This window comes from Pimephales promelas, chromosome 10 (assembly GCF_988280905.1).
Source record: "Pimephales promelas chromosome 10, fPimPro1.hap1.1, whole genome shotgun sequence".
Taxonomy (NCBI): domain Eukaryota; kingdom Metazoa; phylum Chordata; class Actinopteri; order Cypriniformes; family Leuciscidae; genus Pimephales; species Pimephales promelas.
In genome coordinates this window covers 33,368,738-33,396,432 of record NC_142778.1, presented here as the reverse complement: position 1 = coordinate 33,396,432, position 27,695 = coordinate 33,368,738, and the positions used below count along the sequence as shown (strand labels likewise).

The following is a 27,695-nucleotide window of genomic DNA, read 5'->3' as shown; positions in this document are numbered from 1 at the left end:
GTATATAGTCAGAATTGCGTGATATAAAGTTGCAAGTGCGTGTTGTAAGGTCAGAATTGCGATATATAAAGTCAGAATTGCGAGATATAAAGTCGCAATTGTGTGTTATAGGGTCAGAATTGCAATACATAAAGTCAAAATTGCATGATATAAAGCCAAATTTATGGATTTTTTTTCTTGCTGAAAATATTTAAATATGTGAAATTAAAGAAGTAAAATGATTTGCAAACAGACATTGGGATTGACTTTTTTGACCAATGAGATTTCATAATGGGAGGAGAATAACAAAATGAGAATAACACAAATAACAAAATGTCCTGTCGTTAGTTATGGTCTCATCTAGTTAGAACAAAAATTTCCACAGTTGTTCATGGTTAGAGCACTGTAAAAAAAATGATGAATAAACGGAGGATAAAAGATGCAAAAGAATGCATGTTTCATTTCAAATCTCCAACATGAGTGTAAATGAGAAACAAGCACACAAAGGTGATCATGCATTACACTCTCAATTTTCTTTCTTCCATTTGAGCTTCATCCACTTCAGTCTCTCTCAGCACCCCCCATCCCAGTGTCTTCCCCAACCCTCCCCCATCTCATCATCTAGCCGTCTTGTCTCCGAGTCCATCCCCTTCGCTCCACCAGTCCTTATGGGCTCTGGTGGTTCATTATTTAGAGAGAAGGCTGCGTTGGACCTGAGAGCAGCAAACGCATCCCAGCAGCTGCAGACGTCTCCTCATTTTTTACATAATTCATTCTGAAATGTGATTAAAAACAACACACACACACTAGAGCTACTCAGCCTCCAGAGACCATCTCACACACCTATACACACAAGCACTGAGAAACGGGGTGTGTGAGACAGAGAGAAAAGAAAGAGAGAAATGGCAGCAGATCACTATAGATGAGACAGATGTACTCACGATGACAGAAAGACCCTTTCCAAACACAAAACTTTGAGAGAGAGAGAGAGAGTAAAGCAATGTTCTGCAAATTTATAAGCTGTTCCGAAGGGTCTAAGGGGTTTCCACTTTTCTTGCTGTCCATTAACCATCATTATGTCCATCAAAATGAAATCTGCCTAATTTGGTTCCTGAGAAACCATAAAAAATATTGTTGGTTTAACTTAAAAAAAATAAGTAACCTGGTTGCCTTAAAAATTTTAAGTTCATTGAAATGGAAAAATTGAGTTAATACAATGAAGGAGATGATTTAATCATCAGAAACTCAAAATATTATGTTATCTGAACTACATTCATTTTCTAAGTTGATTTGACAAAAGAAAAAATGTTGTGATTACAAATCATGAAAATATTTTTTTTACAGTTTGGAAATGATTCGAAGATATCTATACTGTAAAAAAAATATTTTCAAGATTTGTTATCACAACATTTTTTCTTTTGTCAAATCTACTTAAATAATTTATTTAGTTGAGATAACTTATTATTTTGAGTTTCTGATGATTAAATTAATCTCTTTCATTGTATTAAATCATTTTTTCCAGTTCAATCAACTTAAAATTTTAAGGCAACCCAGGTTACTTACTTTTTTAAGTTAAACCAACAATAGTTTTTTTACAGTGTACCCTAAAACTTCCAAAGATTGTACATCAGTTTCTCCAAATACAGATAATTTTGTCCCAGCGAGAAAATTGTATTGCATAGAACCAGACTTTTAATCTTAAAATGTAAAAAAAAAAAACATTTTAAAATTATTACCATTAACCATTTTTTTGCCAGCCATATTTATTTGTGTAATTTCCAGACAAGCTGTATTTCTGCTAAAATGAAAATATGAATCAATTGATTACTTTAAATAAATATTTCACTCAAAAAAGAAAATTATCCCATTATTTACTCACCTTCAAGCCATCCTAGATTGTTATTTAATACAACCAGAGTTGTCTTGTGTCTTCTATTGTGACTGAGGTCGGTTCACTGAATGTGTATTGAGAGTTGTGTGTGTCTGTAATCACCTGGTGTTATCAGAGTCAATGGTGTGAAACAGTTTTTCCAACTCCTCTTCATTCAGAGTGCCATCCGAGAAGAAAGCCTGGAACTCATCAAGGGAGAGTTTTCCATCATCTGCAGGGGGAAGAGAAGAGATTTTAGCTGCACGCCTCATTCCTTTTTAACACACCAGGCAGAACTGTGTATCAGCACCATGGGTATTTTTGTAACTACATCTTAACAGGTAGAACATCACAAGTACAATCAGAATCAAGTTTTAATGTCTAAAAATATATATCAGTTCTATACTCTCACATGTCTAAAACATTCTTATTAATAGCCTAGTATGCAAAGAAAATGCTCTCACATAAAACTGATGGATTTAAAGCTACACTGTGTAACTCTTTTAGTTTATTCTTAGCTAAAAACACTTAGTTCTCATTAATGTATATTTACTTCGTTCAAGTAATAAAGTATTCTCGTGAGTGTATAATATGCCATTGAAAATACATACAGGTAACGGGTTCTAATGTCGGTCGCCATGTTGCCCTTCCATCTTGAAAGTACATTAGCCAAAGAGGGACATACCCGTTAATTCAAGCTTTAGGTTTGAGTTAACACTCATGGACGAGGTCGAACTGGAAGCCATGTTAATCTTGGACTACATTGGCCACCGTAGGAGTTAAAGCGAAATCGGAATTGAGAGGAACAGAAACTAATATTCACTGGATGGTCATATACCTTTTCACCACTAGATGGGGGTAAAAATCACACAGTGTAGCTTTAAGTGTTTACGCACATTAATTCTTTCTTAATCCTCGTTCTTATGTTAATAATGTTCTTAATGAGGAAATGAGAGCCCACAGTAAGTAATTAACATGATACATGCCCAAACCATCTCCACCTAAGGGTTTTTTGAACTATTTCTTTATTTGTCACTGTTAGCAGATGAATGATTATGCTCTCTATAGATGCACATCAAGATGAGTAAGCCCAGTGTGCCATTCTTTATACAGAACTTGATACATAATAATTATAAGTAATTTTTACTACTCTGAACATATTGTATTTGGTTATTCAATTTACATACTGTACATACTATATTGACCAAAGTATTGGGACTCCTGACCATTACACCAACAGAGACTGTAATGAAATAGCATTCTAACAAAAACAAAAAACAAAAAACGAACAGGAGAGTCACGAACTCGCATCACAGAACAGAGCAAGGCAAGCATTTTGTGCTAATAAAACTTAAACTTTTTTATTTATTTTTGAAATGAGCGATCGTTTCGCTAGATAAGACCCTTATTTATCGTCTGGTGTCCTTTGAAGCTGCACTGAAACTCTCATTTGGACCTTGAATCGTTAGGTGCCCAATGAAGTCCATTATATGGAGAAAAATCATCAAAAACCTTAATATCTTTTTGACTGAAGAATGAAAGACGTGGACATCTTGGATGATATGGGGGTGAGTAAATTATCAGCAAATGTTTTTTTAAAAGTGAACTACTCTAATATTTTTGTGGTAACCGTGATATATTTTTTTAGTTTTTCCTAAAAAATTCCGTTCAAAAGAACAATTTAAAAGAAATAGAAGTTTTTACAGCGACTTTTGATCAATTTAATGTGTTCCCTTACTAACTTAAATATATAAAGATCCTCATGGTAACTGTATAGATGTGTATTGACATTTTTTCAAGCATCCCCAGTAAAGAGAGACAGAAGGCTACTAGAAGAATAAATTGTATTGACTTCCTCTGTGGGGAAGGGTGGTGAGAAAAGGGAAGGGAAGGGGGGGTGTTGCAAACAGAGGAGTCTCAAATGCAGTCAATGCCGGCTGAAATTAAATATTCATCACCCTGGATTTGTCCTTGAAGAAAGAACTGCACTTATTGGACAAACTAAAGCCGAAATACAATATGAAAGCAGGTGCCGCCAATTACTATTTTCCAAAGAAACTATTGGATTGTAGTTTTGAACAACACACAGCAATGCATACAATACTTTACATTGTGTTTTTTCTTTACCTCCATAATGTTCTAGTTCTTTCCGTCACCATCACATGCCTCACACACAGTTATGAAGTGAAGGCGGAAGGGAAGCAGTTCTTTCTGTGAACCATAGCTCTTCCATGGAGTGTGTCTCTGTCTTTCCCCCATTTTTATGTAAGGCTGAGGAGCACGGGGAACCCAGCCCATAATTAGGCAGTGACCCACTTTTCTTATCTTTTCCTCTGGAAGAAGTGCAAGCTCAGGAAACAGACATACTTCCCCAGTTTCTACGTTCACCATTGTGCTGCTCTGATGACAGCTGATGCCTGTAATAGATTTTAACGAGTCAATAAACCTCTCTGCACTGGGTTGGGTTGACAAAGTAATCCTATACAACACGCATTTCATGTCGAAGATCTGTGTTTGCATGATGCTGGTTAGAAAGAACGAATTTTAGTTTCTCGCAGAGCTATTTAAAGGTGCAGTGTGTGTTTTTTAGTGACATCTAGGTTGGCTCAGTTGTGAGTTGCACTAAGGGCTCAGCCCACTGCTGACTCCTCCCTTTCGAAGAAGCTACGGTGGCTAAAACGGGACAAAGATATCGTCGCCTGTAACACTGTCACTGTTTCTGTGCCACGGTCCATTATAAACCACATCATGGATAAAGTTTACAAAGCCATAGTCAGGTGAGGATCAAGGGTCTTAATATATAATACAATAGTTCCTCATTTTTACGAACCGATATCGATTCTTAAATCTCAATAATCGATTAGTCATCCTGTTTCATTTGAATGAATGGATCATTGTATCGCGGCTGCGCGCATCCAAAAAAATCGCAATAATCTTTGTCCTTTGTTACTATTGATATGAAACAAAGTCTCAAATTTCAAACTACGTCCATTTTCTTTAGAAATTCAAAAAAATAACGTTTTGGCGCTGTGGCGTGAGATCGCTCTGGCGCAGCACAAGAGAAGCAGCAGCGCTGAACTCTCTTCCGGGTTAATAATACCAATCACAGCGCGAAATAAACATGAATGAGCATCTGAAAGTGTGTTAATTAAAAGATAGAGTACAACTTATCGAAATCCGTATCATGTCACATTGATTCGCTCAATCAGCGTTTCAAAGACGTCATTTAAACAGCTTGTAATCAATGTCGTGTATCGTCATATTTACCTCAAAAACCCACATAAACTCGTTAGTCAGCTAGAAAAATAACTCCAGAGAGGAGCATTTTGCTAAATCTATAGGCTACACCATATTACATATACATTGTAATCTTAATGTTTTTCAATATTTAATGCATATTTGAATAAATCTGGCATTTTTTATGACAGCCACCATTTACATGTTTATAGGCTATTTCATATAATCATATTATTATACAAAATAAATAAAAGTGTAATTTAAGTATTTGTATAGCTACAAAACAGTTAATTATTACCCTCATATTAGGCTAATGAAGCCTAGTAGGCTACAACTAGACTCCCATAGTTTACAGCATTACTTAAGAGATTTGATTTCCTTGAGAAAATTTGCCATTTATTGCAACTGATATCCAAAATAATCAATATTGAATCGAATCGGAATCGAAATCGAATCGCAAGCTTGTGAATCGAAATCGGATTCGAATCGAATTGTGAAATTTGTGTCAATACCCAGCACTACTTCCTACATGACGTCACAACATACGGGGATTTGCCGACCCGCCGCCATTGCTGTGGGCATAACATTAGAAGAAGCAATACGAGTTAATGACAGTGATGACCACATTAAGTTGCATTTTTAAGTGCAAAAAGATTGTGAGCAAGACTTGAGCTGAAGGAGGGGGGTTTCACGAACACTCCTGCGCAATTACCTCAGAACTGCTGCCCTCACCTAAACTGCAGGTGGGCTACTGTAATGCTGCTTGATGGATAGAAATGGTTTATCTTTCCAGATAATGTGAATGGCCTTTCAGTGGGATTTAAAAGTGCAAAGTCTCATCTGACACAGTAAGAGTGTCATGACAACGGCAGCTTCTCATTTACACAGAACCAAAGCTTATTTGAAACTTTAACAATACTCTTTTACTGCCTTGCAAGTACTAGAAATGAATACTGTACTCAGCATATACACTACGATTTTAAAGTTTGGGGAGAGTCTCTTATTCTCATTATTGCAATAAAAAATAGTAATATTGTGAAATATTATTATATTTTGAAACTGTTTTCTATTTTTCTAATAATAATTCTAATATGCTAATATGGTGCTTCAGAAACATTCCTTCTTATCAATGTTTTATTTAAAAGTGCACTATGCAGTGTAAAGAGTTATTTCACCCAAAAATAAAAAAATCTATCATCATTTATTCACCCTCAAGTCATTCCAAACCCGTAAGACTTTCGTTCATCTCTGAAACACAAATGAAGTTCTTCTTGATTAAATCTGAGAGCTTTCTGTTCCTCCATTGACAACAACATAACTGACGCTTCAAAAAGTTCATAAAGAGCTCATAAAACTAATCCATATGAATTGAGCGATTTATTCCAGCACGATTTGTCTAAATTAAATCTGTTCATCATATAAAGTCATAGTGTCTTCGGACTAATTTGGACTAAACCGCTAAATTAATAAGGATTAGTACGATTTCTTTGTGAACTTTTTGAAGCATTAAAGACTCAGTTGATTAGGGACACAAATCTCTCAGATTTAATCAAAAAGTTCTTCATTTGTGCTCTCCAAAGACGACCGAGAGTCTTACGGGTTTGGAACAACATGAGTGTGTAAGTGATTGATGACATCATTTTTGAGTGAATTTTGAGTCTATTTTTCTAGCCCAGAGGAGGGGCTAAGCTGAATGTTGTCTGCATAGTGTACCTTTATTATATATACAAAATACAGACAAGCTAGTCAACTAGTCATTTGATGGACAACTGACCACTGTGACCTATCTCTTTTAGAGGACATCGTTGCCTCTGATTGAGTGTAGACGGATGGATTATACTTCATGTAATGGCCAGGCATAATGTTCTCTTCTCTCTTCATCTTTTCTATGTCACCATTATATTCTCCAGAGATATGTGGACTTTGGCACATAAACCAGTCCAGTTGCAGTGAGAATGTGGATGGGAAAGCCATTGGGCTACAGCAATGCTGCTTGATGGACAGAAATGGTTTATCTTTATAGACAACATACTGTAAATTGTCTTTAAGAGTGGAAATTTAATTTGGTGACGAGGAAATCAAACAGACAACGTTCCTCTGTCTTGAGAGCTGGGTTTGGGAATATGGAAATGGACCAAAAGGTGAAGTTTTAGTTAATGTGTGTACGAAGGCAAGAGCCTGCGGGGACTGGACACGGTCACAGATCTCGCTACTTCCTACTGTATGAAACGGAGGCAATTAGCACTTTTCACAACAAATGGCCCTGGCACATCTTAGCACCTCCTTACAAACATGTCTCTTCCCATCTCTCATCTCCCAGTGCATTTCGGGGAGAACTGGGGTACATGTTGCCATGGTAACCGAAAGAACAGGAGCAGACCTTCTGAGGGATCTGAGATGTCTTAATCGTACATGCGCTTGCCCTTTTTTTTATTTTTTTCTCTTTCCCCAGCCTATCTTCTCCTATGTTCAGCTCTCGATCCACACCAGTGGCATGTGGGTGACTTCTGTAATTAGGAGGCTCTGCGTTTGTTTGTTTTTAACTCAGTGTAAATTCATATTCCCATCACATGAGGTTTACCTCAGTAGGAATGCATCAATATTAAAATTATGGCCAATACAATAAAATCTAATTATGTCACCACCTATTATCGATTCAAATTTGTTTCTAGTTCATTCTATTCTGACAATATACAAGTGAATTTAGCCATCACAATATTATAATGTGCAATATTAAAATGTTTAACCTACATTTAGCAGTGTTATTAAATGTTACATGTTTTAAAGAGTAAAAGGATAGTTCACTTTGAAATTATTTTTTGGTAGGTTTTAGCTTACCTCAAGGGCATCCAAGATGTAGGTGTCTTTGTTTCTGCAGTATTTTCAATTTTGATATTTTTAGGTCAAACCGTTCTTGTCTTTCAGTCATATAATGGAGGTCTATGGTCACCACCTCAAAGAGCATGATTTAATGACTCGTAAATGTAAGTACACATTGATAAGACACGAAACGAGCGGTTTGTGTGAGAAAACGAACAGTATTGATATCGTTTTTACTTGGACGTGGCTGTGGTTACAAGAGGTAAAAACAATATAAATACTTATGAGTTTTCTCACACAAACTGCTCGTTTCGTATCTTAGACCAGTGTGTACTTACATTTACGAGTTATTAAATCATGTTTAATTTGGACTTCTCTGTGCATGCTCTTTGAGGTGGTGACCATAGACCTCCATTATATGACTGATAGACAAGAACGGTTTGACCTAAAAAATATGAAAATTGAAACTACTGCGGAAACACAGACACCTACATCTTGGATGCCCTTGAGGTAAGCTAAAACATGCCAAAAATAGTGTGAGTGAATGTTAGATGACAGTAAAGAACATATAAATAGGAAATCAGGATGAACAATTAAATATATTAAGTATTGGCCAGTATATCGACTGTTACCAAACAGAATCAGACATACTGTATTGTGCATCCTTACATTAAAAGGCATGTAAAACCATTTACATGTTTTATACTCAAGGCTAATTATGTTTATTCTTTTAAAATTTTTTACATTGATTAAAATTAATGGATATTACCAACAAGCTTTTGAAATGTAGTTTTAAAAAAATGTTAACAGTGTGTGGTCAAATTTTCTACAATCTGAGAAAATACCCCTGATCCACACATTTTTCAGTTCACCTTGTAGAAGAAAAGTATTACTTGTCATTGCCCAGTGCTCATTTTGTCATTGCGATTCTGCTCATGGTTATAAACAACCTCCTGCTGGAAAAATCAGAGTATATACTGTGACCCTTTTTCTCATAGCGTAATGATGCTGGAAATTATTGGGGTGCAGAAGTCTAAAGTAAGACCGTAAGTATACCTGCACTGCCCAGTCCGCCCGCACCAATGCCAAAACAGTAATAAACTCAAAAGCTAAACTAAAATGAGAATCGCACACTCCCTCCGGCCTGTCCAAAAGACACCAGTCAGTAATGATGGATGAACAGTAAAAGAGCCTTTCACAGGCCTGTCAGCTTCTCTTGCTCCGTGACATCAATCAACATGGAAAAAAACTAGCCCTACCTGCCTGTCTCGCCGTAAGCCTGTCTGTCAAAGCGTAATTGAATCTATCTTCCTTCAGATTGGCTGTCTGTCTGCGGTGGACACCAAGTACCTTTGTTTGTAGTCCGTCGGGTTTTAATTGAGCCATATGTCTGAATATTGTGCCGGCGACATGAGAGGACCCATCAGCACATGCTAAACATTTACCCAACTCATCCTCCCACTTCCATATGTCTCCAGCACAGACGTGTTTTGCCAAAAGTGTAATTGTGCACAGTGAGCCAAATTAGAAATAGGTGTTGCTGAGACTGTACAACAGCATCTTACTGGGTTTTATCTCATGGAGCAAACTCACATGAGCAGAACGTAAACTTTGGCAGTAAAATAACACCAAACCCATACTGTAGACATGATTACTTAAAACAAAATCCCCATCAAGCAAATGACATGCAAACAATGTTTAAACTCGTCGTGAAGAAGACGCCACATGCATTAGCCCACTGCACTGGGGAAGATAAGGGATGGCCGTATGAGAGCCGATCCAGAATCTGATTGAATAAAAGTGAATCCTAATCCCCAGCACCACTGACAGAATCAATTAATGCTTCATCTAACAAATCTGATTCAATCACAATTCATTCAAATGAGTCATTAACCTCAGCTGCCTGAGTGGGCATTTCACATGGAAATCCTATTAGTGTGACCCAGCCACCAGAAAAGTGCATTAGCACAGAGAAGCGAGGGCTACAAATCTCCAAATCTTGAAAGCACTGTAGCTCTGCACCAACCCAGCAACCTTCTCAAGAGAAACAGACATGGAGAAAGCAATACACTTTTTGTTTTTCTCAAGTAGTCTCGAGTGTCAAGACCTTTAGACTGACTCCATTGCAGCTTTCATTGGCCAAGGACCGCCCACACTGTAAAAAAATATTTTCAAGATTTGTCATCACAACATATTTTCTTTTGTCAAATCAACTTTATAATAATTTATTTAGTTGAGATAACTTATTATTTTGAGTTTCTGATGATTAAATTAATCTCATTCATTGCATTAACTCACTTTTTTCCAGTTCAATCAACTTAAAATTTTAAGGCAACCCAGGTTACTTACTTTTTTAAGTTAAACCAACAATATTTTTTTTACAGTGTAGTAATCACAACATTTTTTTCTTTTGTCAAATCAACTTAAATAATTTATTTAGTTCAAATAACATATAATTTTGAGTTTCTGGTGATTAAAATTAATCTCCTTCATTGTATTAACTCACTTTTTCCAGTTCAATACACTTAAAATTTTAAGGTAACCAGGTTACTTACTTTTTTAAGTTAAACCATCAATATTTTTTTTACAGTGCAAAGAGGACATCTGACTAACATGCAAAGCAACCAATCACTGTTCGCTTTGTTCATGTTTAGGGGTGGAAAAATGTAAAGTCAATGTCCCTACGATAACAAATAAATTATTCATAACGTTGTTAAAGTTCACTTCAACAATGGCACTACGAACTTTACATAGATTTTAGGTTAGTTATCCTGATGAGAAGTCATTGTCACAGTTGTAAATGTTACAGCTTCTTCTATGATGGGGTTTGGCATCACGGCAGCTTTGTTTACATTACAGGGAGACCGATAAAAAACACCAGGAAATCCAGTAGAATTCAACCAATCAGATAATGACATTGAAACCCCTATTTTGTGTCTCTTATGCATCAGACGTTCAGCCAACAGTCTATCTGACGCTGAGACCAGGTCTCAGAAGGTTTGCCCATGGTCAGACCACTAACAGTTTGTTCACTGTCTGATGTTTATTGTGCACAAAACTAGCATGCACACTCTGAAAACCTGCAGTTCCAATCTCATTGACTGGCTTCTGTGCAATGTCCAGAAGTAAAAGTGCACCAGACTGCCAGGAAATTGTCTGTGAAATAATCTGTACTACTACTTATGTCTGGTTAACATTTAACCAGGCATAAATTCTGATCACGAAGTCTCCACACATTTGTGTTAATTAGGTGTTCAAGCACGAAGTGATGGTAGACCTAAATTTAGGGAGAACCTATCAGAGTATGAGCCTGATTGGCCCATAGGGGGCACTACAGCAACCAAAAATACTCAATTGCTCATAACTCCTAGACCATTTGACTTTTTACACCACTGTGATCCTTGGTTCAAGACGGACAAGATGTATATCTCCGATTTCGATTTAGGCGAGAAAAAATTTCCGCTATTTCGAATTTTGTCCAAAACCTACTTTTGCGAACTAGTCCCTGGTTATTCGCCCCTGATCGGAACTAGACTAGTCTAGGACAAATCTCTGGACTCTCCAGATCAATAATTATTGAAAAAAAGTTGAACTTTTGCATTTGCTTGGCCATAAACGTGTCATTTAAATAATGGGTGTGGCAAAATAAACTCAAAAGCCTATAAATCATAAATAAAAACTCAGAACTTCACAAAATTGGTGAGCATATGTGACATAACATTATTAACAAGCATGCAAAGTTGTATGGAGATCGGACAATAGGTGACATTATAACTGTTAAAATCTTAAAACTGCTTGAACCCCGTTAAATGCTGCTTGCAGCTTTAATCTCTTTTGTGTTTTCTGTACAACAGAACCGACTGAATACATTTTTCCCACTGCAACTATTATTTTAGTATCAACTATTTCAGATAAACCCACCCCTAAAAAGCATGTAAGACCAACACACTCTGATTAGTTTCTTTCAGTCTAACTACTTTTATCATGGTTAATATTTTGGTCATATCACCCACCTCTGAGTCATTTACAACCACAGTAGGAATGACAATTAAAGCCATTCATAACATTTCACAACATGTCACTTAAAGGTGAAGAATTTAGTTTATAAACCACTAGTGGCACCTAGCAGAATTACAACGACATATTTGATGGTGCCAGGGGGCTAATCTTATAATAACAGCAAGCATCATTTTCTGCCTCTCAGACAAAAGGGCCGGTTCAGAAGAGTGTTCGATGCATTTTTCAAAAATGGAGATTGGTTCAGTTTGTATTTGAGCATGACTGAGTGTATATTTGGGCCATTGGGAAATGGGTGGGGCTCTATTAGTACTGCACCATTCAAAGCAATGCCATCGGTCAAAGATGAAGAGTCTGCCAGGCGACTAATGTAAGTTCAGTCTGTTCTGTGGTCAATAAAGTCCATGAATCCCATCTCTAATGTATTGCAGACTGCAGTATGGTGAATATGCAGCTCAATGCTGCAGTCGGCTAATTATTAGAAGACAAGATTCATCATGACTATGATCGCCTATATAAAATATATATATATATATATATATATAACAGGGGATTTCCTGATAAAATGTATTAGTTGAAATGGTAATACACTAGGGCTGCTCGATATTGGAAAAAAATGACTTTGTAATATCTAGTTTTTGTACGATTTGTATTACGATATGAAAACAATTTCACCAGGTGACCGGTAAAGATCGATGCTGAACCTATATATCGTGCATCCCTCTAATACACATTAGAAAAAAGTACAATGTTTGGTTGTTTTTTCTAGAGGCATAAGAATATTCTCTGTAGAAAAAAATGTGCATTATACATTTAGAAAGAATCTGCATTGCACCAATATGTGGCAGTAGCACTGGCAAATGTCCACTTGCTATACTGAGAGATTCAATCTGGAAGTAAGCCATCTGGATTTTAAAAGTAGAAAAAAAGGTATAAACATTCAACATCAGCAAAGAATCGGATATAAAGCCAGCAAAGGTGGTGTGTACATTTCATTGGGCGTGCAGAACATCTTTTAATCTATCCTGGATAGAGTTTTACTCTAAAAGCTTCCTTGGAGAAAGGTTGTTAAAGGAGGAAACATGTCTCTCTAAATACTTCCAATATCTATTATCTTTCACATACTGCAGGAGAAGAAATTGCTTATTAAATTAGAGAAAAAGATCTCTAAACAAAGGCAGTTCTGGTACTGAGACACTAGATGACCTTACAAAGTTTCAAAATCCTCTTAAAAGGTGTAAAATAAAAGAATATCTAACTGCTAACTAATTATACAGTTGTTCCCCCCCATCAAGCTCATACTCTTATATTAGTAAAGTGTGAAAAGATTTTAGGAAAAGAACTTCCACCCTGCTCTCAAAAAATGAGTTTAATTCATTAAAATGAGTTAATGCAATGCAGTTATACAGCATTAATTTGATGGCACTCAATCCATTAAAATTTGTAAAATTAACGTTTACTTAATGCATTTGCAATGAGACTAAATGAATAATTCAGGTTGGAATTAACACTAAAACTGGGCAAAATATTTCCAATTTCCAGCATGCTTTTAGTGGGATCAGATGGGGTTAAAGGTATAGGTCACCCTTATGATGTTCCAAACTCTGAACACGATTTTATTTCTTCTGAACACAAAAGATATTTTAAAGAACAGTTTCGCGCAGTTCAGTTTGTCCATACAATGAAAGTCTATGGGGTCCAAAAATAAATAAATTTTTGTGTTCCATAGAAGAAAGTCATACAGGTTTAATGATGATTTAAATTGTGGAGAAGGATGACGCTTAAATAAAAAAGCAATTACTGATTACATATGCCAGTGGAGTTACCAGCTTTTCCTTCCTTGCAGCTATTATCAAATATATGGTATGGTAAAATATGGTAATATATGGTATGGATATGGTAAAAGGAAAAGTGATATTTAGAATGCGCACATGCTCTGTTGCTCGTTAAATCACTCGTTACAGAAGAGAAGAGAAGAGAAGAGAAGAGAAGAGTTTTTTCAACAGCGCCTCACACCCCCACATTCAGCTGTGGCAATCAAGCAAGTCTGCCTTATTTCTACTGAGGATTAGAAATTCTCAATTAATTTCCCCCCTTTTATGCTTCAAGGGACTCAAGACAAAACTCATCTGGCTTTGGGTGGGTGCCTAAGAAGAAGTATTTGTCTTTTATTATATAGACATTTAACATAATTGAACACTTCTGGGTCAGCCGACTTAAGGGCTCAGAGGAGGCGTGGAAGAAATGAAGACATGCATGTGACCCCATATTGGGTTTCCATTTGATTAAAGCCTTCAGGCATCTAAGGAAACAAGCTTAGGGAGATGATGATGGCACCATGGCAACATCAGGAGCCAGAGGCCTAATGGGATATATAGGGATCGCAGTTTGCTGTAACCATGGGTAACTGGCTACAGGGAGGTTGGTAGGGAAAATGCACTATTACAAACCATCCCCACTGATTTCTGCTAAATGTGCACGAGAACATTCCTAGATAGTGGCTTTGATGCTGTCAAAAGTGTCCAGTCTAACTGAATTCCCCCTATAGTCAAAATCACAATCCGAGAAGCTAGAAAAAGAGCGCTCAACACAAAGGGGTTGCTCTTGACAAACCTCTTTTCAATTGTAGATATTGACTTACAAGTTAATTTATGGAAGAAATTGGCCACCACAGCACTAAATCCTACTGTCACTGTTCCGTTGCAATACATGAGTTGTGGCTGTATTGCCATTGGTACGATAAAACCATAAGAACTTCATGTAGTGAACTGATTTCTCTGTTTGATAACAATAATAAAGTGGAAAGATTAAAGGGATAGTTAACCCAAAAAATGTTTATTTAGTCATCATTTACTCACCCTCATGTCATTAAAAACCTGTATTTCTTTCTTTTGTGTAACACAAACCTGTCTCAGTGGAGTTTTTCTTGTCCGTACAATGTCGTTTTAGACCCCGCTGGCGTTCACGGTACAAACAAAAATAGTTAAAACATTAAAACATCTTCTTTGTTCCACAGAAGAAAGGCCACTAACAATAAGACATAAAAAACACAACTTGTTAACATGACATGTGTGAAGGCGCTAATTGACTGACATGTAAAGGAGCCATAGCAAGATAGTGGCCAAAACTGGTACTGCAATCACTTTCAAATTACTGTAGAGCGCTGTATCAACAATTACAATATCCTGGCCGGACTACTGTTGTCAGCGAGTATTAGAAATGAACATGATTTCTTAATGTCCAGTGAGATATCTGGGAAAATTTATGATTAATTGAAATACATTTACAAGTGGCATTAAACAACTTAACCATCTGTCATTATTAGTACATATGCGGTACAACACAACTTGTGTGATGTTCATCATTACTTATGTGATGTGTTTCCTAGCAACTCAGACCATATAATACTTAATCACGGCACAATAAGATAACCTGCTTTTTGGCTACTTATGTCACAGATCTTAAAAATAACATAAATAGCCACAAATACAAAGGACACTAGAGTAAAACACAGTGTTTTCTGTGCCACAAATGAGCCTATCAAACACTTGTTTGTATCCTCATCTGAATCAGACACCTGTTCAAAAACTGTGCATGCAATGCAATCATAATCATGGTGGTAGGTCATCAGCGGGTTCTCAACAAGACAGAATATGAACGAAGGTCGTGATTAGTACTAATTAATAGTGATGTTTTTTTTTTTATCTTCATTCACCTCATCTTAAATTCTTTATAGTTTTCCACAAACAGGAGCAGAGAGGTCACCCTTGATTCTAATAGCTGTATGCTCAGTTTTTGTGAATTGCGCGTTTGGTTCATTACGGAAGTCAGAGGTGCCGTCCATGTGGAGAGAGGTTTAAACGGAAAGGTCAGGTTGATGATTCACTCCCACATTTTACACTTTACTCAGGGGAGTTGTGCAGGCCAGATAACACTTTCTGTTATTCTGAAAATAGCATGTCAAGGATTAAATTGTAAGGGGGAAAAAAGGAATTCTCAAATGGGTGTCGCTACCGTGTCTAATCCATTATCCGAGATACGTGATGCCAGCCCGTTCTCATCCCAAGGCGTCATACACTGACGCTTTTGACATTTCGTCTACATCCAACGCACATGGCACCCTTTAGCGTCAATATGAGACGCAGATATATATGGGCCAGAAGGCGCCTCCTAGTGGTCTGAAATCATATATATATATATATCGCTTATACATAAATAATATTAAATGATAGATGGAGAAGTTTAGGGTTTACTTTAGGGAAGGAAGACCCTCAAACCTGCATCCCTGCAACACCTCATTACACAATGAACACAAGCACTAGCGCATCGTAAATGATCCTGACACCGAGAGGCACTGAGGAACCTGACAGCCAAAACCTTACAAACAATGTGAGAGAAAGAGAACAGGTCTGAGACAAAGAGTGAAAGAATGGAGAGAAGACAGCATCTTCAGCAGAACACTGTTCTTATTATTAAACTAAAACTACAAATCATTTTCATTAGAGCTGCACGATTCTGGATAAATTGAGATTTTTGGTTTCAAATAGAGATTCTGAACAGACAACTTAATAAAATAACATGTAAATTAGAGGTTTTGACAAACTTGATGTTTGAATGAATGATTCAATGACTCTCTCTTAAAGACTTCACTTGTTTCAGCATTTTTGAAACAAATCTTTTGAATGATTAATTCAATGACAAATAGATTTTTAACAGTCACCTGTCGCCACCTACTGGCGTAACAATGTATAATCGATACATTCGGTATAATAAGAAAATAAAATCTACTGTAATTCAAAATATAGTATAAATACTATATCATTATATAAATAAACAATGAACAGAAGATGTGACAGCTCCCTGCTGAAAAGACTGGTTGGTGGCAATCTTTGTATGGTGGCTTTGAAAAGCTCATTTTAAAATCTGCTTTTCATGTCAGCTGGTTTTACCCTCGCCCAATCTCCTTCATCTTGACCTGCCAAAAACACAAATAATTTTGGCAAGATCCACAACAACACAGCCCACTGCCAGAATGAACCCGGAGCACATCAACAATTAAGACATGCACCCTTTGTGCCTCTTTTGATATCCCATATGATACAACACGAATCTTATGGAGTGCCATCTCTGTTCATCTGAGTCCCACTGGATCTCCATCTCACTCCCGCTGCTGTGTGAGCAAACTGATAATGCTGACGGCGTTCTGTACATGTTCTCCTGGCTGGCTGCAACGCAGCGTTACAACTGGCATCTCCCATGTGGAACAACTGCTTAGCAGTGGTGACAGTTCACATTGTGCTCTAGCACTATTCTTCAGGACAAAGCAACGACTACCAAGGTTTGAGGAAATGCTACCGTGCATATTGTGTGTAACCACTAATAACACAGTGAGCACACTGCTTGTGTACTAATAGTCCTATTTGGTTGTGACAGGCTAAAGCAAAGAGAAACCCAGTGGTTAGCCTACTCACTATCAATCAAAAAAGCACCTAAAAAGGCTTCTTTCTAGCGCACATGATTGTGTGGACACTGAAACAATATCACCACATTTTGAGAGCATCTAAAACCTTACACATGGGTATCGGTTCATGGGGATTGTATATTTATTTATACATGCTAATTTCCTTTTTTTTTACATTTTGATTACCTCTGCTATCTTTAAATGGTTCATCTTTAAGAATGCCAATTTAGCAAATTCAAAATGTAGAATCTATAGACTATTTTACAAGATGTAAACAACACTGGTCCAGAAACACTTCCTGTTTCAGTTTGTAACCGTTTTCTTTATTTCATATGTAAAGAGAACATCTTAAAGATGTTTGTTTAACTTTTTGATTCAGTTTTATATGTTCTGTTGGTCCCAGCTTTTATGTAGTGTTAAAAAACTGAAACAGGAAATGCTTCTGGACCAGTGTTGTTTACATCTGGCAAAATGGAAGACATATAGTAAAACATTTTGTCTCACAGGTGTCGCTCATCGGTAATCACGCCACCGGCCTCGCACCGTTCTCCCGCGGCCCTCACTCGTCCCGCTCGCCACAGTAAACATGATGAATGGCGACTGTTGAACGCAAAAGCCGAATCCCAGACATTTTGGGCGATCTCGAAACACATTTTCGGGCAGACTCATCACTAGTAGCCTAGACCTGTTGTTTAACTACTGCGCTCTGTTACCGGTAGGCGTGGCCTCCTAGGGCAGCGAAGCAAGTGCATTCTGGGAGTTGTTGTCTTTCATCCACATAAGCCAAAAATACATTTTCTGGCTTTTTTCAGTCTAGAAAGCTCCAAATTCAAAAATAATTTCACATTTCTTCTACATAAATGACCCATTTTATAAACACATTCATCTTTCTAGAGGTGAAGTATCCCTTTAAGCATTTTAAAAACTATCGACCTCTGGTCGACCTCTACCCTAGTGAAAAATAAATTTACTAAAATGTATTTGAAATACATTTATTTTATGCTAAGTATACTACAAATACATTTATGTACTTAATATAAATACCCTTCCTGCAATTGCACTGTTGGTACACTAAAATGGTATACTTAAAGTCTGCCAAACTAATTTTGAACTTAATGTACTTTAATCATTCAGAAATAGTGCATAGTGCAAGCATATTTTATAAATAAAATCATACATAATCATATATAATAGTACTGTACATTTGATTGTGATAGTGGAATTATTGCAAGGTACACTTTAAATATCTTGATATTATACAGAGATCAAACTTTCCTACTAAGAAATGACCACTGTGCAATAAAGAAGTACTCCAAATAAAGTTGAATTATAATATTTACATCAGTAAGTCTCAAGCGATATGTCCATTAATGGATTTGTAGTATACTTAGTATGAAACAAATGTACTGTATTTTGGTATAGGTTTTTTTCACTATAGGTTATACTCTATGAAGATGCTTGATGAAGGTATTACAGTGTGACAGCCTTGCTTTACATACAGTATGTGGTTTTAAGTAAATAAAAAAAGATATATTCCATTAATGCTCAGCAAAACAAAAGCCAAAGACGTCTTGAAGAGAAACACTGACATGCCACATCAACTCTATCTCTGTCAAGCAGCCAAGTTTAGCTCAAAGCGTGGGCCGCCAGGTCAGCCAGGTGAACTCCCACGAGTCTCCGTTAACATCAAAAATCAACCACTCCATCTCCACTGCCTCGGATCCAATCAACCTTCTCCCAAAATGCCTGGGGAGAACCTTTGAAAGCACTAGGATTCCCTAAAAAACAATTCTGGCACGCTACTTCCTTATCTGCAGTGCAGTCCTGTGACTGCGGCGTTTTCTCGTACATTAAAGAGAGTGTGTTTCCTTTGATGTGGCAGTGTGTGGTCGGGTGGATGGAGAAATGTGGGGAAATACCCTCAGTGCACACAGAAACCAGTACTGCAACCGCCTCCTCAACACTCATCACCAACTCCGAGAACACAGTATGTGCTTATCTACTCTAAATGAAGCACTACCACGTATTCAACGTTTCTTTTATTCAATATTTACACGTGGAAGAGTGGAAACTAATCAGATACCTTTTTAAAAAGTCACAATTTTAGCCAAATTTAATTAGTCACACATAAATTTGGCATTATCAGTATAGCCCGACCGATAAAGGATTTTGAAGGCCGATACCGATACAAATATTTGTTGGTTTTAAAATCCGATATATATTTTTTTTTTTCAGAAACGCGCAACAAAACATTAACAGATCTCCCTAACATCAGTTATTTGTAGTTATTTATGAATTTTAACTAAAACAATATGTAATGCATTTTAAAAAGAAACTTGTTTCTTTTATTGTCACAATAGAACAGACTGATGATAGTGGCATTAGCTAGCTTTATGGTTAGCTAGTCTATGATGAGCCATAATTTAGCAATGAATTGTCATACTGAGATGATACGTCTCATTGCTATAACGGTCACGCGCTATTAAAGAAATACTTCAGTCACATTGTCAAAAGTTAAAAGGACAGTCAGTCAACTACACTGTAACAACGTAACGTAACAAGTACTAGCTAATTCCGCTTCACTCTCGGGTTATTTAACAGCAGCAAAACTGGACTAATAGTCACAAATTGTCATGCTTATTTGAGTTAAGAGAACTGATGGGGATGTTCTTTTAATTGTTATTCAAGCAATGTATGTATCGTGACCAACTCAACGAGTTTTGCCAACAGGAACGGTGTAGAGTGCCCTCTGGTGGACAAACTATACAACTCCAACACTCATGACATGGTTCAAGCGTGTTTCGTCCGTTTTTATTTTATTTTTGAAATATTCATTTATCGGCCATTATAACTGCCGATACCGATAGTTTAGAAAATGCCTAATATCGGCCGATAATATCAGCCTTGCCGATATATCGGTCTGGCTCTAATTATCAGGTCGAAAAAAAAAGAAAAAAAATAGAGCGAACGTGTGGTGGAGGTGGAAGACAATACAATGGAAGAATGGGAACAAGCCCACATCTCTCATCTGGAGGCATGAAGTATTTTTAATTAGGCAAACTCTCTTGGGACGGAACAGTGTGATTTGAACAGACCTGCGGGATCCCAATGCATTTTCAAATACTTTAAAAAAGATTCCCTGCTGAATTCACTTAATGTTGCACTTTGCAACAGCATAATCTTAGCAAAGAAAGTTGTAGTCTGATGTATGTTTAAAGCTCCTCCGGCAAATTTTTAGCAACGCCGTTCAGATGTGCGAAAAAGGCAAGAACTTTTCACACAGACTTTAAATGCGCGAACAACAGTGCTTTGTGCATTACAAAAACAGATCTTGAAAAATGAACCTAAAAACAAAGAGCAGTACCTTCATTACCAACAGCGCATGAGACGCTTTGTATGCTCCTCTGTGCTTTAATTAAACTGCCTCTCAGGGCCCGTTTTTGACCACTGCGAGGACTGACACAGAGAAGCATATGGGCTCGGGACAGTCATTTATCTTCCAGATCCATTTTTAAGGCAGCAGTTAGCTGGCATCAGACTGGTTTTTTGCGGTTCAGAAAGCGGATATCTGTCCAGAAGCCCCAGTAAGGCTTTAATTAGTAGAGTTAGTGGGGATAGTAGGGGTTTCAGATCTCAGGCCAGCTTCCATCAAAGCAGGGCTCATCCTGAGGAAGATGTGAGAGCCGGCGTTCTCCTAGTGTTCTGTAAATGCATTCATAAATGAGTTGTGTTGGGACGCTGCCCACGCTGAAAAGCATTAGCCATGCTTACACCTGCCTGTGTCTTACAGCAGAATAATTATGCTATATAGACTTTGGCACATCAACTTTTCCTACTTATCTGTTACAGACTGGGATGTGAGGCCCAAATCCAGTTTAAAAGATGCATGCAGTTACTGATGAGAAGTTAGTAAGGGATAATATTATTTGGAGTCGCTCATATTTTCTACTTTTTAAGGAATTAGTACTTTATTCCTTAGAGTAATTTTTTTTTTAGAGTCCTATTAGAGTAATTTTTCTTTTTACGCTCCTTGGATTTGGAATGAAATACAAAATGTACTGAATTTAGATGCACTTCCAACCCTGACCTCTTTTAAATGTCTCTTGCTCAATGTTTTAAAGGACAATTGTAATTGTTTTTCTTGACTCGTCTTTATCCATGTTGTTTGTGTATGTTTAAATTGTGGGATTTTTACACTGTGATTTTTGTGTGAAATTGACTTGACCAGGTCTCTCTGGAAGAAGAGATAGTAATATCTCAATGTGACTCTCCTGGTAAAATAAAGGAAATAATAATAATAATAATAATTCAACAAGAATGCATTAAACTGATCAAAAGTGACAGTAAAAAACATGTTTCTATTTCAAATCAATGCTTTATTTGGAACTTTGAAACTATTGATGTATTGAAATTGAATCACATTTTCCTCAAAAATATTAAGCCGAGTGACTGTTTTCGACATTGATAATAATAAGAAATGTTTGTTGAGCTCCAAATCAGCATTTCAGAATGATTTCTGAAGAATCACGTGAAACTGAGGGAATGCAGCTAAACATTCAGCTTTGCCGTCACAAAAATAAAATGCATTTTAAAATATATTAAAAAAGAAAGCAGTTATTTTAAATTATAATAGTTTTACTGTATTTTAATAAGATAAACGCATATGGTAAGCATTTACACCCGGTATTAAGATGTGTTTGGTCGATCAGATCACAAATAGTTCCATTAGAACGGAAGATTTTATAAACGTGCCTTTTCATAAAAACATTACCGGGGTGAATCTTGAGCAGTGTTGGGTGTAACTAAGTAATTAGTTACTGTAATTGAATTACTTTTCCCTTGAAAATGTAAAGTAAGGGATTACTCTTCATTTATCAGTAATTTAATTACAGTTACTTCTGATGTAATTGAGGTAGCCTACATACTGTGTATAGATCAATCCGATCTCACAGCGATTCGTATGCATTTTATGAGGTGTCTAAATTTTACGACCGCACTCGTACAAATTCGTATGAATTATTGTGAAATATGTATGAAAAAAGTATTAAATGTCATGAGATCAGACATAAAACAATAGTGGGTTCAACATCAAAATCTATTGTCTGATGTTAAAAAGTATGTTTTTATAATGCAACCTTCTCCACCTTGGTCAGTTTAAGGATAATTCATGCAATGTTATGGTATTTATTCGAAAGAATTAAAACAGATTCATGTCTATCTATCCTTGTATTATTCAGCTGGTTGAGATTGATATGGGATTTTAAAAGTAATTAGTAATTAAAAGTAATTAAATACCTTTTAGAGAGAGTAATTAGTACAGTAATCTAATTACAGTGTTGAAGAGGTAATTAGTAACTAGTAATTAATTCCTTTTTTTAGAGTAACTTACCCAACTCTGATCTTGAGACAAAACAATGTGACATATTTTGAGATATGCCAGTGCAAGTTGCTTTCAGTTAAAACAGCAGATATGCATTTTAGTCCAGGACCAGCTTAAGCCTTGTCTGTGAAACGGGGGTAGTGTTTTAATCCGTCTCATTTTGTCCACTTTCTATCACTTATGTCCTGATTTTTTCGAGGGGATGCTCAATGGGTGGGTAAATACAAGGGTTTATCCAGGTCAGGAATGGTGAAAGAACAACATTGTGCTTGATTTATTTTTCATCTTCAAACCAAACTTTGGTTTTCAGCCAAAATTAAAATCCCGTCTGGCAACTATAAAGACCTGTTCTCCATCTTTCAATGTGAGTGACATTAACTGTCTAGGACATTATAAGTCAAAACGCGCTGGAGCATCAAGAGAGGTAATTAGGTCTAAGCTGGTTTTCAGTCAGGTATTCACAGTACCGCTTCTTGGCAGCCATTTGCTATGGCAACAAACCTACAGTAAATGTGTTTATACTGTATGTACAGTATGTGCTTATGTGTTGGGGTTGTGCATTAAGAGAAGGGGATTTTGACCTCTTATGTGTATGAAACGCCACAGCATTTACAGCATGAGACAGCTAAATATTTTTTTTTTCAAGCATATGTGCCACTCTGCCAAAGTCTGAATCAGCAAATGTGCGCATTTCTCGTTTTAGCAGCATGTCAAAATGCCATCTCAAAGATGGTTAAATAATATATGTCCCTGCCCACTGTAGGCGAAAGCACATGCTGTGTAAAGAGCCTTCAAACAATATATTCTTGTTCCACGGGCCAACATAATGTGCGCTTTGGTATATGACTAATGGTCTAAAGCCTGGAATATCCAACTTAAACAGATACATATAGCGAGTACAACTGAACTGAACTGACAGTGACAATATCCTGATTAGGACAATAAACAGCACAAAAAAATCTCATCTCAACACTTTTAATGAATGGATACACTATCTTTAATATTGTCATTTCATCTGAATATCAACATTTGTGAGTTTTGAGGTGATGATCTATGACATTTTGCAGTCAGATATTAAGTTTTTTTTTTGGCTATTTGTTAATGAGGAATTTGTGGACATTCATGTTTTTATATTTGTGGAGTAAAAAAGTTTTTTATTTTGAATTGAAAAGATAAAATTAGATTTGTGTGGTAAGATGGTCCAATTGGCACAGAAAGCCCCTTAGTAGGGTTTTTACCGTACCAACATTTCAGTAGTCGACACCAATACTAATAACATTTCAACAGTCAATAAACCGAAAGCAAGAGAAGAGCCTGCCATTTATAATCACTGAGGCTATCAATCTCTGAAAAGCGAGTTCAATTATTCTTAATTGTAAAATGAATCTCTTATTTACATCATGTTTACACTTTGTTGGTTATAATGAAAGGATTCATAAGCCAACAAAACAAAACCTTTTCAAATAGTGTTTTCAGCAGTTTTAAGCAGATTCTGACTAACTTACTGACAGATGTTTGTGATTGGCTACAATGCTTAACACTTGTTAAAACACGCTGTATATACTACCAGTACTGGAGAAATGCTGGTACCATTACCATTTTTAGTACCGGTACATTTGGCAACCTAAGTTACTAGTGTTATTATATTTAATGGGATGCTCCACTTTTTTTGGAAATAGGCTCATTTTACAACTACCTCAGAGTTAAACTGTTGAGTTTTACCGTTATTGAATCCATTCAGCCAATCTCCGGTTCTGGCGGTACCACTTTTAGCATAGCTTAGCATACATCATTGAAGTGGACAAGACCATTAGCATTTCTCAAAAAAAAAAAAAAATGACCAAAGAGTTTCGATATTTTTCCTATTTAAAACTTGACTCTTCTATAGTTACATCGTGCTCTAAGACCGACGGAAAATGTAAAGTTGCGATTTTCTATGCTTATATGGCTAGGAACTATACTCCCATTCCTGCGTAATAATCAAGAAACTTTATTGCCGTACCATGAGTGCAGCAGGCGTAATGATATGACGCAGAAGAGTCAAGTTTTAAATAGGAAAAATATCGAAACTTTTTGGTAATTTTTGTTTGGGAGAAATGCTAATGGTCTTGTCCACTTCAATGATGTATGCTAAGCTATGCTAAAAGTGGTATCGCCAGAAACGGAGATCGGCTGAATGGATTCAAAAACGGTAAAACTCAACAGTTTAACTCAGAAATGAGCCTATTTCCAAAAAAGTGGAGTATCCCTTTAATGCTCATTGTAATTCATGTGGTTATTAATCAATAATTTAATTAATTAGATGGACGTTTCAGACATTTTCATTTTTTATAAAAACCTATTGAGTAAAATCCTTCAATTTGAACTCATGGTGTTGCTACAGTGTTATCGCATATTATCATTTCAAATATGGAAAATTAAATATTAATTTAATAAATAGATTAAATTTTAAAAAATACGATAACCTTTCAGAGAAATATCTTTTACTGGGATTCTGCTTTGTCTGCCATCCGTTATTTACTTATTCATCTAAATCAGGGGTCCCCAACTGGCGGACCGGGGTCCAGGTCCGGACCCCAATACCTTTTTATCCGGACCTCTAAACATTTTTATTAAAAAGTTTATGAAAAAAAATAAAATTATTTTTTACCGAAAGTAATTTTTGAACAGGCGTGCGCGCGGGCAGCTATGTGTGTCAGGTCCTTTGCAAGAGCCGGGATCTGGAGAGATCACAAACTTTGGCTTGTACACACATTACTATGATATTTGTGAATTGATTATTATGGCTTTGTCAAATGAGAAAAGTGGACTCTGAAAACCGCATCTTTCGAGATGAGTGGACTGAAGTGTACGCGTTCATTTTTACAGCTCTACGAGGCCCATGTGTCTTATTTGTTCGGAGTCTGTTGCTGTTGTTATAAGTGGAAACATCAAGCGGCATTTCGAGACAAGACACAACTTTCAATGAAAATTATCTGCCAATAAAAATTATGCTTCCTGTTGCTGTTATTTATGATGAAAAGTTTGACATTTGAATATTTGCACTAAAATGAAATAATACTTGAATGAATTTCAACAAAATCAGTTGAATACATTTAAAGATAAAGATTTTATTGTCAAAGATTTTGTCAATTTGTTGACATGGTTACAATTGAATAAAATGAAAGAACTTATTTTGCCGGGTGTTTTTGCATGTCCGGACCCTCGTTTACTGGGCTCATTGGGTTAGTGGACCTCTTGCCAATTTAGTTAAGGACCCCTGATCTAAATAGAATAATTTAACATTTTGGTCAATGATGATAATGAAATTTATCAAATGTTTCTCTTTATTTCCCTTAATAACACACTGGTGGATCCATCATCAACCTGGAAATCCATGTGAACATTTATCAAAACATGATACAATTTAAATGTAAATGCACATCGTTCTTACGCAATATATGAGGCAGTTTAATACAGCACAAAGGTTAATGTAATTTAACACAAAGCGCTCTGGGTGGGAGCAAATGGACATAATGCTGAAGTAACCGAAGTTTAATCAGACAAAGTGGCTTCACTTTCTGCTTGTTTTACATGAGGACAAAGCTGCGTATCCACACAAACAAGTGAATCATGATGAAATATCAAAGAGAACCAAGCAATGTGCATCTATATCGATCCAAAGAGACAACAACATGTGTTCGACGACAACCACAAAGGAGATAGCTTCAGAGTCCGCCTCGGGAGGATACAGACATGCACGTGGTGTCCAAAAGCTTCATCAGACGATGCAGGACTACACTGAAGGTACAAGTAAGCATTCATCCGAAGTAAAAACCAATCTCAATCCTTCAAGTCTTTAATATTTAGCAGTACACTGTCCAGTAAACACACACTACACGATTAACACCAGGAATATTCATGACTGAGAACTATCCTGAGACATTATTTACCCACCATGCCATTTTTACACAACTTTAATGATTCATAAGATCTAGAGCAGGGAAGCCTTGATGCTTGCATGCTGTGCGGGAGGTTGCTGTCAGCATGTTTATTTTCAGTGAGCACACACGTAAACACTCATTTACTGCCACGAGAACCCCAAATCTAGAGTAGAGAGGGGGAGAGCACTAGAGAGGAGAAAAGCGCCCATTATACATTCTAACCCACAGATTAGCTGCGAAAAAAACAAACATTGAAAATGAGTCTGAAATCGGTTTCGTCATACACTGTATCCTTTCGGTACAGTGCAAGCCAAGCATCTAACCTTATACGGTTTTGGAAAGACATGAGGGCGAGTCATTTTTGGGAGAACTATCCCTTTAAAGGAGTAGTTCACTTTTAAAAAAAACTTTTGCTGATAATTTACTCACCCCCATGTCATCCAAGATGTCCATGTCATTCTTTCTTCAGTCGAGAAGAAATTAAGGTTTTTGATGAAAACATTCCAGGATTTTCTCCATATAATGAACTTCAATGGGAACCAAACGATTTCAGTGCAGCTTTAAAGGGCTTTAAACATCACCAGACGATGAATAAGGGTCTTATCTAGGACCCTTCGAGTCATGACTCGAAAAAAGATTTGATGGACATCTTAGATGACATGGGGTGAGTAAATTATCAGCAAAAGTTTTTTTTTTTTTAAAGTCAACTACTCCTTTAAGGGCTAAACTTCCCCTTTATCACAGCACACAGTGATTCTGTAATTTGGCAATGAGGAAAAATAGTAACTTGGTACCTAAATGTCTCTTTTTTCTTCCATTGACTCCCTTATTCTATTTCTAGCACTTCTGCTCTCTCGGTCCATGTGAGACTCTCCTGTTCAAACTCGTTCATCAAAATGAACGAATCTTTTCCCGAGTCAATTCGTTCATTTTGTTCGTTGAATGAACCAAATGACACGAAAAAAGATTTGTTCATTTTGATGAACGAGTTCGAACAGGAGAGTCACG

At 36.6% G+C, this 27,695-nt stretch overlaps 1 protein-coding gene across 2 annotated transcripts in view; it reads right to left on the bottom strand.

Moving 5' to 3' along the window:
• necab2 (N-terminal EF-hand calcium binding protein 2) overlaps positions 1–27,695 on the bottom strand; it is a 96,495-nt gene that overhangs the window by 57,836 nt on the left and 10,964 nt on the right. For both annotated transcript variants that reach the window (XM_039684246.2, XM_039684245.2), the window contains exon 3: positions 1,973–2,081. In XM_039684246.2, coding sequence (XP_039540180.1) covers positions 1,973–2,081 — 109 coding nt within the window. The remainder of the gene's footprint in view (positions 1–1,972; positions 2,082–27,695) is intronic.